Genomic DNA, 15,182 nt, shown 5'->3' on the forward strand with positions numbered 1-15,182 from the left:
AATGTATTATGTAGGGACAAGTCCTAAAGAACTGTACATGAGGTATGTGCTCATGTACATACATATGTAGAGAAACGGTCATTTAAAACCTGCTTCTCCCACCTGCTGGAACAGGCTTGTATTAAATATTAACAAATTTTGTCCATCAGTTCCCTGGGCCAACAGATTTATTACAACAGCTTTTCTCCCTCCCACCTTGCTTTTGTCAGCATTGCCAGTTGTGAAACCTAAGATTCTCTTTCCCGTAACTCTGTCTGCACTGCCTCATTGCTTCTCTTGCTGAGCAGTTGCTCTCTTTCTCACTCCCTCACTGGGACCACTGATGCTGTCTATCTGCCTTGGCCATTGTAAGCAGCTGGTACTGCTACTCACATTTGCCCAATGAAAATATATTAAAGGGGAGGGAGAAGAGAGTGAAACAAAAATACGAAGCCAGAGAGCCACTGCAGTAGGAGTGGAAGACAGAAGAGCAGGTGGAAGGGGTGATTAGCATGGCCAGTAAGTCCAGAGATTTGCCTCGAGTAACCTTCGAGGCTCCAGAGAAGCCTGGGGAGGAATCATCCCACAAGAAACTGGGCAAGCTAACGGTTAAGTACAACCGCAAAGACCTTCAACGCTGGCTAGACCTGGAGGAATGGATTGATGCCCAGTTGCAGGAGCTGTACCAATACCAGGTAAATAACCAGGGTGGATCAAACTTTCCTTCATTAGGTGTAGGGGAGCCTAGACCCTGTGGGCTATGAAATGTTATTTTTAATTTATTGGAGAACAACCCAGGTTGTGACGATCGGGGACTCTGTTCTCTAGCAAACTTCTTATCACATGCTAGAGCTCTCTCTCTAAGTGACGCTGCTGTGTTAGCGCTCAAACTGTGGGTAATGGCATGTCTGTCAAGGGAGATAATGGGCACTACAGGCAGAGAGGAAAGAAAGGGGAAGTGGGGTTCAGGCATTGTAGGTAAATACTTTGTTTCCACACCTACAGGCCTCCAAAGTTTTTTCCCCAACATTTTCCATAGCAGCAATGTTACTTGGTGGAAGTGTATGTGAGCAGTCCTTTAGAACTCTTACAGCCCACCTGAGTTGGCAAAAGAAAATAAAGATCCAGGTGTTCTGGGCACATACCTATATAGATGGCAGTGTTTATCCTGAACTGTCTTGGAGCCATGGTACTTTTCTGGCTGCGTCATTTGGGGTTTAGACCAGGGATTTTTCATTGCCTTTGTACAAAAGTTTCCAGTACAGACTGAACACTGAAACATTAACCTGATGTCAATGAGTCCATTCATATTTTGTACTTTCGTGGTATGTTTGTTGGTAAATCTCAAAGTACTTTGACAAAATGGGTGAATATGTTTTAGTTTCCCTAAATGGGGATAATACTAGAGAAGTTACACGATTTGCCCTGATCCAAAGCCCATTGAAATTACTGGATCAGACCCCAAGTCACTAGCAGACACAGGAACAGAACCCAGCTCTCATGAGTCCCCTAACCAGTAGACCACTGTTGCCTTCAACAGGTGTGGATGGGTTTAACAATTTGTACAAAATAAGACGCACATCTTCACCCCACACTAAAAAATTTGGTTAACTCTTGGATTTTACAGTCTTCCATTTTTGAGCACTGTTGCAATTTCAGATGGGATTGGAAAGGGACATGCCAAAATATCCCTCTGGTAATTTCTAGGATCACTTGCTTTTCTATCTGCACTGGAATTTATTAGGTAAACTATTCACTATTTGAAATGAGAAGACAGCTCCCCTTGTATTCACACCATCCACAAAAGACAACTGAAAGAAAAGAGTATATATAGGCACTCTGTTTTGCAGTATGAGTGACACCTCTAATAAGGAATGTCTGGTTTCCTGCATTATTATTCCTGTCTTTTTATTAAGAAAGGTTTTAATCTTCTTGAAGTTAGTAAAATGATTATTAGTTAGACTAGTAAAATGATCACTAGCTAGGCTAGATTATCATAATTGTCCCTTCAGCCCTTAACTTCTATGAATTTCCATTTGAAATTCATTCATTTATTTTTGTTTATAAAATATTAATGGGAGTTCATCCCATGCTCTGGGTCCCCTTATAATACATTAAAATGCACAACAGCACATTCAGTGTAAGTACATTCAAATACACTGCCTAAACCCACTCATCAGAAAATCTGAGTAACAGTATCCTGAATTGAGTCATTAATGCAATATTTATGAAAGGTACCAGATCGACGGCTCTGGTGAAGGAAGTCTGTTTATCCATGGAATAGGTACAGCAGCAGTGCCAGCTTCCCTGCCAATGTTCCTGTCCTGGCTTTAGGGGATGGGACCATCTCTAGAGGTGATAGGTTAGTTCAGTATCCAGACCCTTTCCGTCCTGCTCCTCTCTGCTGAGATTGCCAACAAGAATGGTGATTCTTTTTGATAATTTTTGTGATATGGGAACTGGATCAGGACCAACAGACATCAAATGGTAACCATTTGTGGTCATGACTCTCTACCAACCAGAGCTGGATCTAACCCAGCAACCTAGAGATAAAAGGCTCTTTAGTCCATTAGCCATCTAATTCCCCAGTACTGACCTTCCTAGCAAGTCTATCCCTAAAACTTACTCTGTTCTGTTTCCATTTGCCAGAGATGTGCCGATTGGTTCCTTCTTGATCATGTGGCCTGAAGAGATTTTAAAGCTGAACACTTTTTGGCTTCATCCTATCATCTAAAATAAAAATGAAACACCCCCTGTATATATGTGGTTTTACTTTCTTTGGCTTTAGTCAAGTCTTTGTTCAATGCCTCTTTGGCATTCAAGACCAGCAGTTCCAGGCTCGTGTGACAATCCCATCATGGGAAACATGTAGAGCATGTCTATACACGTGCCCAGTAGGAACAGCAATGTAGAACAGGCAGTGGCACCAAGATGTCACTGTGCTCATGTGACAAGATCAATGACATTTGATATCATTGGGCTCCTGAGAGCCAACGCCTATGGTGGAGAAAGATGAAAGGAACCCACTTCCATTCTAGAATATGTAGACCCTTTCCGTACCTGGTATTTGTGGGACTGGCAAAAGTGGAGAGATGGATGGGACTGACAGAGTATTTTTATGAGGGCGTTTGAGGTAATAGGGCACTACTGTAAGGAAGCTCACACCCTGGAGGATTAAGTGGAGGTGACAGGAGACAACTCTAAGAAAGACAGAACAATTGTTGCTTCTTTAAAAGAGTAAGGTTTTTTGCTACTCAGAGGAACTAGTAACATTTAACACACTTGTTTCAAAAAAATTCACAAGTGGCCTACCGGCAGTTCTTGGTGGTACCATGTGCGAGACCGAGGTGTGATTCCCTCTCAACTCTCACTATGCCGGGCCCACAAATGAGCATTTTTAAAGGAGCCATAAAGGCAATACTAAAGTCCCTTTTTCACCTATGATCTCCTGAGAGTTCGCATTATGTAATCAGAGTCTGAAATCATTAACATTGCTGGTGGGTTACCATGTCCAAAGGTACAGATTCAGAGACTTGTTTTCCTTTGATTACTGCAAAGTCTTAGCAGGAAGTAGGTATTTCTGGAAGGTGTTGCCAACTGACTGGGGCTGTGCTGCTGGCTCCTCTCCTGCACAGGAAATTCCCCAGAATTCAGACACGCATTTCAGGATCCATAATCTCAGGCTAAGCATCCAGACTTCCAACCCTAGGTCTGACAGTTCTTGATACCTGGTCCAAACACACTTGGAAGTACCACAACACAGTATGTGCAAGTTTAGAGATTGTTGGCACCAGTACAGCAGTTTCTTGTAAATGTTTTATGAAGGATTTAAAAAAACAACAACCTACCTGACAAATCCTAGAATCACTTGGGTCTGAAGGAGTCTCTAGTGCGCCATCCCATTCCACTCCCAGCATCAAGGCAGAACTGTCTTTGTTAGTCCTGATAGTCTAGTCTTCAATAGCTCAACCAATGGCAATTCCACAACCTCGTTGGCAGCTTGTTCCATTGCTCTGAAGGTCCTAAGCATTATTCAGTTTCCTAATATATCTTAGAAGTCTAAGCATCAGGGTTGAAACAACCAGGCACCCTAGAATCACAGGTTCAGATTTTAGCAGGATCAAGTCAAACAGTCATATTGCTGCTCTGGGCAAACTGAGTGCTGCAGACTTTGTGCTTAGATCTTTCAAAGGAGAACTTAAAGAGTTCCATGCTGATGTGGCCCTTTGGGACCCAGCTCCCCTGAAGTTTTGGGAGGGCCTGATTGTTACTCATTCCATTTTGTAAAAGATGGTTTACCCCAACTGGGGTTCATCCTATTTCAGCTGCATTAGGTCCTTCCAGAAGGTCTTCTCACGATAGTACCATGCTCCTTGGGCAGGTATTCGGTGTTGTGGTGGGACTGTTTGACACCTCTGGGAGCTAAATCTGGAGGAGCTAAGAGATGTTGCTTGCGTCAAGCCACAGTCTGCATGTGGGGATGTGGTGCTGCTAGAGATGAGCCTGAATCAGAACCCTTGTTCTAAATACCCTAAAGTTTCAGGAAGATTCATATCTTAATCCAGTCTTTGCCACATGGGCTCATCTTTAACTAGAAATGAATTCTTCCCCCTCCCCCCAGGTCTCCACACAAAGTCCTCTTGAATGCTTGTCAGTTGACAGGACAGGTTTATTTACTATGTATTTCTGCTCCAGCTGCAGGAGGAAGAAGACACAGCAACCCCTGAACCAGAAATTGACATTGAAGATCTTCTAGAGGTCTCCAACGAGGAACAGAAATCAAAACTACAGGTCAGACAGACTGTCCGTTCCTATTTATATTAAATATGGGAGCTAAGACCCTGTGTACACTCGAAAATTGACCTATTACTGAAAATACAAGTCAACAGTAGGTCGCTCTGGATTGGCGTAAACGCTTATGTGGATGATACAAAACCATCAACTCCATTCCAGAAACCAGGATTAAGGGCTGCTTTACACTTAGCTTTTGCACTGATTTAATCAAAGTGGTAGAGAAAATGATTTAGTTCAATCCTAATGTGATTGCCGTTATACTGATATAAATCACTTATACCCATATAGCCACATCCGCACTAAGGGGTTGCACCGATTCAACTAACTTGGGTTTTTTTTCTACCAAGTTAGTTAAATTGGTGCACAAACTGAGTGTAGAGCAGCCCTAAGACTCAAGTATGGCTGCACAGAAACTTATCAGTTCATTCCACTAGGTGTCAATTACACTATCTGTAATAGTTTGGAAAACAATTCTGCTCGTGTAAGGTAGAGAACTCATCACCCACAGCACCCCCTTGTGTCAGGGTGCAGTGCTGCAAGGGCCATCATCTCCTGTGCCATCTGCCACTTGTCAGGTATTCCACAGCTCAGCCCTCTGGCCCAGTCACATGAAGTTCAGTCACCTTCCGGGTTAAAAAAAAAACCCACCAAGAAGTCTTACAACAAGAGAGCCTTCAGCCACCTCTTGAGCTATTCCTCAGACTGTCCATTGTCTGAGTCTTTGGCCCCACCTGGGCTCAATATTCCTTCTGTTGGGCTTGCATACCCCTTCCTAAGGGGCTAGTAGGGGAAGAGAGGCCCCCTCTGTTCTGGCCCAAGGACCCTGTATTAAGAAGCTAGTTCTACTCCATCAGACACGCTGCAATTTCCCTGGGCGGCTTCCTACCTCCAAGCCACGTGTGCCGCTTCTCCACAGGTTGTATTTAACACAGCCTCCCTTTGGTTCCCAGGCCTCTCGCTTCTCCCTAGATCCTCCCAACTCCTCCTTTGCTGATTTATGAGCTTTTCTGCCCTTCTTGGGCTCCGCTAAAGTGTTTTTACTGACACTACCACTAGGCCTCTCCTCCACAGCAGCCTGATTTGCTCCTGCAGAGTTCTTCCTCTGTTCCTTCTGGTTTTAATAGGTTTCCCTCACTGCTGCCCTTCCTCAGGGACTCTGGCAATTTCCCCTAGGGCTCTTCCTGCTCCTTTTAGGCCTTTGCTTAGGGTTTCCCCCCAAAGTAACCTGTGCTTCCTATGGATCCTCCTCCCTGACTTCTTACCTGTTTAAGTCATCTCTCAGGGCTCCTACCCATGAGAGCCAAGGCATGACCCCTACTCCTACCTACAGAGTAGTCCTGCCTTTTCTGCAGTCTCGCCCCTTGACTGAGTTCTTTGACTCTGTGTTGTCTTTTCCTAACCCTTTCACAGTTGGGATCACTAACTAGTCTCAAACTGCCTTATCACCATCAGGTGTGGGATAGCTGGTAGGTCACAGGCAAGGCTGAGGCTGGCTTATCTTAAAGGGCCAGCCAGCCTGTGAGTCCCATTCACACCCATTTGGGGGATCAATTGCTGACAACCATTGTCAGCAATAAGTCTCTATCCCATTGCACACAGGGCCAAAGTGTCCTATTTTTACGGCTTGTACACTTCTCCCATTTAATATGTGAACTGAACAATTCCTTATTCACACTAACTGTCCCCAGTGATTTATTAGGGATGAGTGAGCTACTTCAGAAGTGACTCAAACTTTCACCCAAAGTTTGAACTAAACCGATTCTGAGATTAGAAAAATGTTGGTTACCTTTTAATGCAGTGGTTCTCATTCTCTCAGAAGGCTCTGTACTTCTGTGTTTCTGGCAGCAGCCAATGCAGAAAGGCCAAAAACCCCAAATGGAATAGCTGTTCTTGAGATATTTCTTGCCAAGACAGAAGCCTAAAGTATCTTAAATCACATAAGATTATGAGGCCTGTTCTTATGGGGTTTTGCAGCCCAGTTTTGCAGATACTCAAGGCTGGGTTAAGCCTCCAAATGTTTACGAGTTGATCTAAAATAACTCCTGAGAGTTTCGCAGTAATACTTAGCTCCTATAGGGCTTGATACAAAGCCCATGGAAGTTAATGGAAAGAGTCACGCTGACTTCAGTGGGCTTTGGATCAGGGCCACGCAGTGTTCTTCAGATGTAGGTCTCAGAATGAAAGTATCATTACTGAAAACCATACTGGGAGCAGACTCTCTACACATCAGACAACGTACATACTGTGATAGCTTCTGGAGTCCTCTGGGGTGACGCAATTAAAATACAGAACAGCTAACATGATCCAGTACTGTGGAACAGGAACAAAGTACAGAGCTCTACGTTTTACATACCAGTGTTTTGGTGACTGCGGGTCCTGGGATCTTCTGCGGCATTCAGTACAGAATAGCAGTGATGAGTATGGATCACGGAGTCCCTGAATGGTGTGGCATGATGCAGGTGATGGTGCTCTCAGGCTCTGGAACATCGTTGGATCGCTTAGCACGCTAGATATGGCAGCCTTACATACTCTTCTTGTAGCTTAAAAAGGAAAAACAAATAGACAAACTCCTAAGAAACTAACATGAGTTTTGCCTTGCAGGAAATTCTTCATGAGTGTTCCAGACCTACAGAGGTGAGTGAAGCATCGTCAGTGAGCATTCAGTCTCAGTCTCATACTGTTCTGTGGCAATTTGGCTTGGCTCCACCTGATTAAATAGCCAGTATGCTCTGCAGATAGTTGAAGTTTGAGTTACCACGCTTCTTTACTTTCAGGAGGTTTTTTTTATATTTTATTCCACACCACTGTAAAAACGAATATAAATATATATGAGTGAATGTAGAGCAGTGACCAATGAGGTTAACGTCAGATGTGCGTTTCCTACAGTGTTCTCAGAATCTATTTCCTAGTTATAGAGACAAAGGAAAAATCAGAAGCAATAATGAGCTCTGAAAGAATAGACCACGTAGGCAATGTAGTACTGTTAGTACATAATTGTAACTTGCCTCTGTAGTGGATCTCCATTGTATCTTGTCCAGTCCTTGTAAATGGCCGCACAAAGTTTAATGTACAGAAAATAGGGCTGGCGAATGATTCACATAGAAATCAGACTTAACCAAACTAGTCTGCAGAAACCGAGCCAGAATCCGGCTAACTCAGGATTGGCAGGCAGCCCCGCCATCAAGGCTGACTGCGGGGCTCTGAGAGGCCATCTCCAAATCACAGGCAAGAGCACAAGGCTAATTGTGCCCACATGGATAACCAGCAGCAGTTTGTGTAGTTCACTGGCTTAATGAATGTGATCATGTTGCTGTCCCCAGCAGCTATGACAGCCACCTAATAACTAACTGAATTCGTGTTTTCTTAGCCCAAGAGTCTGTACTAAAGGTTTTTAGTTCAATGATCTCTGCTGATCCCAGTGTCTGTAACGTGTGCAGCCATGGGTCCATTACACTCACATTTCAGGAGTCCATATACCAAACAAGCACATCGAGAAAAGCACCAGATACATGGGAAAGGGGCTGACTAAGTGCTAGCTTCATACGCCTAACTGCCACTTTAAGCACTACTGGCATTCACAAAACCATCATTCAGCTGCTGCCTAACTCTGTAGGCACCTACATTTCTGCCCGAGGGGATGCACAAAACTACCCAACCTGAGCTGCTCCTTGCCTAATCCCTGCCTAATCCCTGAAGGCTTTGCAATCTAGATCTTCTCCTGCCTGTTTTGCCTGTGGGGCCTGATCCTGTAGTCATGCTCAGAGCACAGGTAAGCCCCACAAAAGACAGCAAGGAGGAAGATATGGTGCTAGTGCCACCTCCCAATAGCTCAGTGATTAGTACACTCACCCACAGTCTGGGAGGCCAGGGTTCAAATACCCCTCTGCAGGATTCAGATCAGCAAGTTGAACCCAGGTTGCATACCTTCCAGGAAAGTCCCCTGTGTTTTAAACAGCCATTGGGCCAGAGAGAGTGTAAGAATGACTCTGTTGGTTGGTTAGGTATCTCAGGGTGCTGGCCTCTGTGGATCCCTTTTTAAGGCACCTCAATCTCCTCATACAATGCATGGGGAGCCTGGGCACCTAACTCAGGGTTGTGAATTCCACTGGGCAGCAGGTCATCTAAAAGGCTGAGCAACGTCTAACACTCCCCTTGTGAATCTAACCTTACGATATAGTTCTGCAAATTCACCGGGAACATGCAGCAGTAGATTAAGCTCAGCTCTGTGAAGTCAGGCCTCCAATACACCTGCATGATTTAAGCAGGAGACTTATCAGTCCCCTGTGTGCACACTGGTTTCTACAGAATGCAAAGACCGTAGAGCGTTGTGTTAGATAGGGGAGGGGTTTAGGTTAGCTGATCTATTTTGGTTGTTATGGAGAGGGTGGAATTTATGCTACTTACAGTGGCAGCCATGCAGAATGACCAGATGCCTTAGTTTTGAGGGATAGTCCTTGACAGTTTGGGTGAAACCTGGGTTTTTTCTGTTTCACTAGAACTGGTCAGGTAACTGCCCTTCAACCTGGTCAGCCCATCCTCACCCCCCGCTAATGTTTGTCCTCAAACACACACATGTGTTATTTCCCCCTCCCTACTTCCTCACTGAAGCGAGCCAGCTATTATGGGTCACAATGTGGGATGCCCTGTAATCCACTCCATAGTAGTACGGCCAATTCAGCGAGGAAGCAGCAAGTACATTTTGGCCCAGCTATTGAGAGCAGCAGGACGTGGATGGGAGGCTGCAGTGGAAGTAGGGGACTCCATGCAAAAACAGTGGACCCTAATGGCAGCTGTACCCTGAAGTTATCTAATGGTGGGAACAAACAGGCTCCATGAAGAGGACAGGGTGGGCTGCCTGGGAAAGAGAGACAAAGTGTGTGTGACTTCCCTGAAGAGAGTTGGAAGAGAGGGGAGGCTGGGGGATGGGAAAAAGGATTGGGCATTTTCTCCACTCTACCTGGCCCTCCCTCGCTGACAAAAATCGCACCCTCCCCTCTCCAAACAAAACGGCGGGACCTGTTCTGCATTCCAACGTTCTGGTCACTGGACCGCTGCTAAATATGAAGGGCAATAAGGGGGAATGCAGCAGGCGTGTGACTCTTAGAGCTGTGGCTGAGCACAATAAGCATTAAAGCCTTCTTTTGACTGACTCTCATTCCAGGACTTCATTACGGAACTGCTCAGTCGACTGCAAGGTCTCAGGAAAATCCCTCAAAGGAAATGATCCTATCCATCATGAGAGACACCCCCGTTCCATCCCGTATCGCTCACATGGCATTGGGTGTCTCCCCGGGACAGAGAATCAGATTCATGTTGGAAGATCATGTTACAGTTTTTCTAGGACTTGGTGTTCTGAGAAGAACCATCTTAGATACTTTCAGCATCCCATTCCAGCTTCATGTTCACAGCGAGGGGCTTGTGTGTGTATCTTGCTGATATTTAAAGATCTGTTATGTTAGGGGAGAGGGCTGATCCCCTTCTTTTCTTTTTCATTCATTTTCTTTTTGAAGGAACCTCTCCTTTGGCTGAGGAAGTGTTGGACACAGCTCCCTTTGGAGCCCTTCATTGGCTGTTTCCCAACCTGCACCAGGGACAGGGAGTTGCTATTTCACTGCTCCCAGCCCCTGCCTGTGAACAGACCTCCTGGTTCTAGGCTAGCACTTGGACAAAGGGCCACTTCTTATATTTTTCTAGTCACTGTTTTTATTAATCATCCCTCCCTGGTGGAAAGCTGGGCAGAAAATACACTCCCTGGAGCTTTTCCTTCCATCCGACTGTATGTCCCTCAGGTTGATTAATATTTGTGGGGCATGGGACTTTTTAATGAGCTAGCAGCACCTCAAACGAATACGAGGACCTGCAAGGGATTTTTAAGAGACTGCACAGCTGCCTGTTGTGACAGGGTCGGGCCAGATGGCTACAGGAGAGTGATAGAAGGCAGATATGTTAGCCCCAGATTAAGCAGGTCCCTTTTTCCTGGATAAGGTAACAGGTAAGTTTCCAGAACAATCAGGAACTTTCTGGAAACAATTAAGACAGACAGGCTGATTAGAACACCTGCAGCCAATCAAGAAGCCACTAGAATCAATTAAGGCAGGCTAATCAGGGCACCTGGGTTTAAAAAGGAGCTCACTTCAGTTTGTGGCATGCATGTGAGGAGCTGGGAGCAAGAGCTGCAAGAAGCTGAGAATGAGAAGGTGTACTACTGGAAGACTGAGAAGCACAAGTGTTATCAGACATCAGGAGGAAGGTCCTGTGGTGAGGATAAAGAAGGTGTTGGGAGAAGGCCATGGGGAAGTAGCCCAGGGAGTTGTAGCTGTCACGCAGCTGTTACAGGAGCCACTGTAGACAGCTGCAATCCACAGGGCCCTGGGCTGGAACCCGGAGTAGAGGGCGGGCCTGGGTTCCCCCCAAACCTCCCAACTTGATACCGGAGGAGTTGAACGGGACTGTGGGTTCCACCAGAGGGGAAGGTCTCTGGCCTGTTCCCCGATCCACTAGGTGGATCAGCAGAGACTGCGGGGATTGTTCTTCTTCCTTTCCCCATGCTGGCCAGTGATGAGGCTAACTGAGTGAACGGCGGATTTGAGCCATGAAAGTGGCCAAACTGAGGGCTGTCGTGAACCTCTGAGGCGAGAAAATCTGCCAATAAGTGCAGCACCCACCAAGGCAGAGGAGGAACTTTGTCACACTGTGTAAGGACATTTTGAAAGACGCTCAATTTGTAGATTAAAATGCTTAGAAATCCAGACCTGCTTATGATGTGAGGGTTTTTGTTCTGCATTCAAAGAGGAAATGCAGAGAGGGAAGAAAAATCTAATTAAAAAGACCATCAATCCAGGGCTGGTTAAGTGCTCTCTTCGTGGGGAGCATCTTGAAAACCATTCAGGAAGGGAGAGGTTCAGCAACCCAAAGGGGATGTAGGAGCCAGAGCCTTGTGTCTCTGTACCACCTCTTCTAGGTGGAGCAGGAGTCGGACTCATAAACCACATCCAGAGAGACAGTAACTTGGCAAGAATGGGGTGGAAATAAGATGGCAAATGAAGAAGGATCACTTAGACTCGGACAACTCCCACCAGGTAGAAGAGACTCTTGGTTCTCCCCCCGCCCCACGCACCCACACACACTCTCCTAAACACAGAGGGGAAGCTGAGTCTCTGTGGGAGAGAAAGTCCCATGTCCCAATATGCTAGTGACCAGACTACTTGGTTTGTCCTTGTGTTCCGATTTGTCACACAGTGTTGCAAAAAGAGGGGCTAGCGCCTACAGTGCAAAGGAGCCCTGCAGTGTTAAGGCCAGTGCTTCTGACAGCTAACAATAGAAACTGACTGAAAGTCGTGGGCCAGACAAGAAATCCCTACATGTTTTAAATCTTAAATTAATCAGTCCCCTGTCCTAGTTAATGACAGGGTGCGGACTGATACATTGGTCCCCTACCCTAGAGTTCAGAGCACACCACCAGCAGGGCCAGAGAAAACGGCTGTTCCCTGGCTGAGAGAAGCATGTGCCCCTGGGTTGGTTGGCTGGTTTTTGCCTTCACACCCTTTTTGAAGCCGATGTGCTATATAGCCAGTCTTGGGAGACTTATCCCCCCAAGTTCATCCCTAGCCCTATGGGTACTTCAAGCTTTACCTGCAGTGTGATGAAAGTGTGGCTGTGCCACATTCTCTGTGCCAGCTGCATGCCCACGGGTATGGCCATGTGGGAGTGGTGGGTAATGGGTATGTCCTTCCTGTGCCAGTGTTGGGACCTTGGCACATGCTTGGCAGGCCATCATCTGGCCTTGGCACATGGAATAATCTTGAAAACTTCCCTTCAAAGCTCAACTCTACAAATTAAATAAAAAGGAGTTAAAATGCCTAAAAGATTAGAGATGATGCTGGGCCAGAGCCTTAGCTGGTGTAAATTGGCATAGCTGCCTTAAGCCAATAGATCTACACTGATTTACATCTGCTGAGGTTCTGACCTTTATCATTTCACTGCCACTCAGAGAGCAGGGCAAAAACCAGCCCAGCCAAAGAGTTAATTAATCCACTGAGAGCTGATAAAAATGTTGGCAGTTTACCTGACAAAACAAATTATGATCTTTCTTGCCCAACACCTGTTTTACAAGATAGTCTGGTCTCTGCCAGGCCAGGACCTTAGTCAAATGTAGCAAAAGGATCAAACTGAGGTGAAGGTGGAAGATCCAGTTTTCACAAGGGATCGGCAATGAGCTGGGCGGACTGAACTAGAGTTATGACATTCCCCAGAGGTTCACGTAGCTGCCATGGGAACACAGATGTGCACTTGTGCAAGCCTTCGCATGTATTCTGCTGGCCCAATGGGTTCTGCTTGTTGAACCATATTTGACTAGGGAGAACATGAAGAAGTTGAAATGTCTCTCCCCTTGCACCATCCTGGATGTTATCCTTATGGCTGGACTCACCCCCCACCCTGCCTTTACTCTAGGTGCCATGGAGGGACTGGGGCCATGCCCTGTGTCAGGGATTGTTAAAAACAGGCTCTGCAAGGCATTTTTAAAAATAACCCGTTCCACCTTCACATGCTCTCCTCAGCAGACACAGTCCAAGTGGGGAGGAGCAGTCAAGCCCTCCATGCTGCAGTGCTGGTGTACCAGCCCCAAACATGGTAGTGCTGGAGACCTAAACTCTAAATAAAACCCCACACAACACAGCAACAATTCAGGGCAAGCCCTAGCATGAATATGGGTCTTGGAAAAACTCAGGGACTTAGGTAAGTAATGTTAAAATTTTGTCTCAAAATATATTTGCCTATCAGCCAGGAACTGCTCCAAAAATCCATTCTGATTTCTCAGATCAATACAAGAGAGAGGGGAAATTAAGAGGATCTGTTAAAGTTAAAAAATCATATTTTAAAAAAAACCTTATAAAATTGCAAGTCTTTTTTTCAATGGAAAGAATTCTTAAAATCTAAATACAGTATGTTGTTATTTATTGATTGGATTTATTTTGGCCTAGGCCATGAAAATAGACTAGCCAATTTTGCTGTTGTTTACAATCAGTTTCTAGTTACTTTTATTATCCTGGTTCTCAGGCACAAACCTGCCAGGAGTGAGTTGCAAGTATTGCATGGGAATGTTTGTTTAAAAACACCCCCTCTTTTGATTAGAATGTTTCCAGCTGTGTTTTATTGTATTTATCTAGGTTTTACAAATTACAATTGAGTATCTTGACCCATGTGCATGAAATAAAGATTTCCCCCTAAATCATGCTCCTAATAACACCTCTGAGCTCCCCTCTCAAATATTCGTTTTTAACTCTTCTGATGTCATAACCACTCTCAATCCTCCAGCAAAAAAAGGCAAGATCTGATATTTCAAATGCAGAAAAATCAACATTTTGTGGGCAGAAAACCCTTTCAGGCCCTTTCTATCCCTCAGAAAGAAGCAAAAAAGGGCACAAGACCAATTTTGTTTCTTTTGCAGATACAGTGCTCTCCCTTCATTTGCACAGCTGTTACTCAGGATTTCATGGCTTTTGTTGAGTTAATCTAAACACCTACCAGTGTATTTTCAAAGCACTGGACAAGGATAATACCACACCAGTTCATTGAAGATAATGGAAAGATGTTCAGGGCTTTAGCCGTACGACTCTTTTTTAAAGCATGCTTAAATAAGGTTCACAGTATTTGTCTTTCCCAAAGAGACAACCAAAAAGGTTAGTCTGTCTACCCCGCTGCAGACCGCCCTCTTTCCCCAGACTACAGAAGTTGATAAGCTAGTGATGGAGTCTAATGCATTTCAAGGGGAGGGTTGCACAGAAAAGGCCCGTTATCGCAAGCAGAGGGTTCAGCATCCACAAAAGTTTGTTTTCTGTGGAGAGGCGAGGGTCAGTCTGTGTGACCAAAGCAAATAAAGAGACGCTCCCATATGTGACTAGGTATTAAACATCAGTTCCAGGACATGCCTTTCTGAGTTCAACAGGATCAGCCCACAGAAACCAGTTTGGAAAGCTGGGCAAGCCAACAGGCTGGCTCAAGCTGTAACCTACCACTTGCTTTCCTCATGAGGCTCACTTGGCAGAGCTCACAGGGCCACCCTGGCTGACTGTATAAATAGCTACAAGTTCAACTATGGCTGAGGAAGCCAGGAAGTTCAATAGGACGGTGCTGAGACTCACCTAGGCGTAAATAACCCACAGGTCAGGGTGAGGTGTTTAAGAGAAGTAGCTGTGAAGCAAAGAATTGAATGCACATAGTCTGAATGTCTGGAGGGGAGTCAGGCTTAAGACCTACTGCCGGAGCAGTCTGGACAAATACTACACAGAGAAGCCTCTTAAAAATCAAACAGACAGCAGACATTTGAACAGCAGTTACTCCCCTCTCCCCCTGAAAATACTGAGCCACAAAGGGAACAAGGCAGTCACTTTCTGTAAGTGTGGGTGGTT

The 15,182-nt window shown here is 45.4% G+C and overlaps 1 protein-coding gene and 1 long non-coding RNA gene across 3 annotated transcripts; one reads left to right on the plus strand and one right to left on the minus strand.

Moving 5' to 3' along the window:
- Nucleotides 1-231: 231 nt before the first annotated feature.
- Nucleotides 232-10,256, plus strand: PPP1R14D (protein phosphatase 1 regulatory inhibitor subunit 14D). 2 transcript variants are annotated; one of them, XM_027818169.3, is made up of 4 exons: nt 233-674; nt 4,675-4,770; nt 7,375-7,407; nt 9,935-10,256. In XM_027818169.3, the coding sequence occupies exons 1-4, from the start codon at nt 492-494 to the stop codon at nt 9,995-9,997; spliced, it is 375 nt and encodes a 124-aa protein (XP_027673970.1). In that variant the 5' UTR covers nt 233-491; the 3' UTR covers nt 9,998-10,256. The 2 variants fall into 2 exon arrangements, with proteins under 2 accessions (XP_043404064.1, XP_027673970.1); XM_043548129.1 differs by lacking the exon at nt 9,935-10,256 and having other exon boundaries at nt 232-674; nt 7,375-7,503.
- Nucleotides 5,815-10,174, minus strand: LOC122466127. Its single transcript, XR_006291422.1, has 3 exons — nt 10,045-10,174; nt 7,404-7,577; nt 5,815-7,313 (listed from the first exon to the last, which is right to left on the minus strand). It is a non-coding gene; the product is annotated as an uncharacterized LOC122466127 (long non-coding RNA).
- Nucleotides 10,257-15,182: the final 4,926 nt, after the last annotated feature.

This window comes from Chelonia mydas, chromosome 6 (assembly GCF_015237465.2).
Source record: "Chelonia mydas isolate rCheMyd1 chromosome 6, rCheMyd1.pri.v2, whole genome shotgun sequence".
Lineage (NCBI taxonomy): Eukaryota > Metazoa > Chordata > Testudines > Cheloniidae > Chelonia > Chelonia mydas.

Coding starts and splice junctions, on each gene's coding strand:
- PPP1R14D (XM_043548129.1), top strand. CDS start 492: ATGGCCAGTAAGTCCAGAGATTTGCCTCGAGTAACCTTCGAGGCTCCA. Junction 675..4,674: donor AGGAGCTGTACCAATACCAG/GTAAATAACCAG, acceptor TTTCTGCTCCAG/CTGCAGGAGGAAGAAGACAC. Junction 4,771..7,374: donor AACAGAAATCAAAACTACAG/GTCAGACAGACT, acceptor TTTGCCTTGCAG/GAAATTCTTCATGAGTGTTC.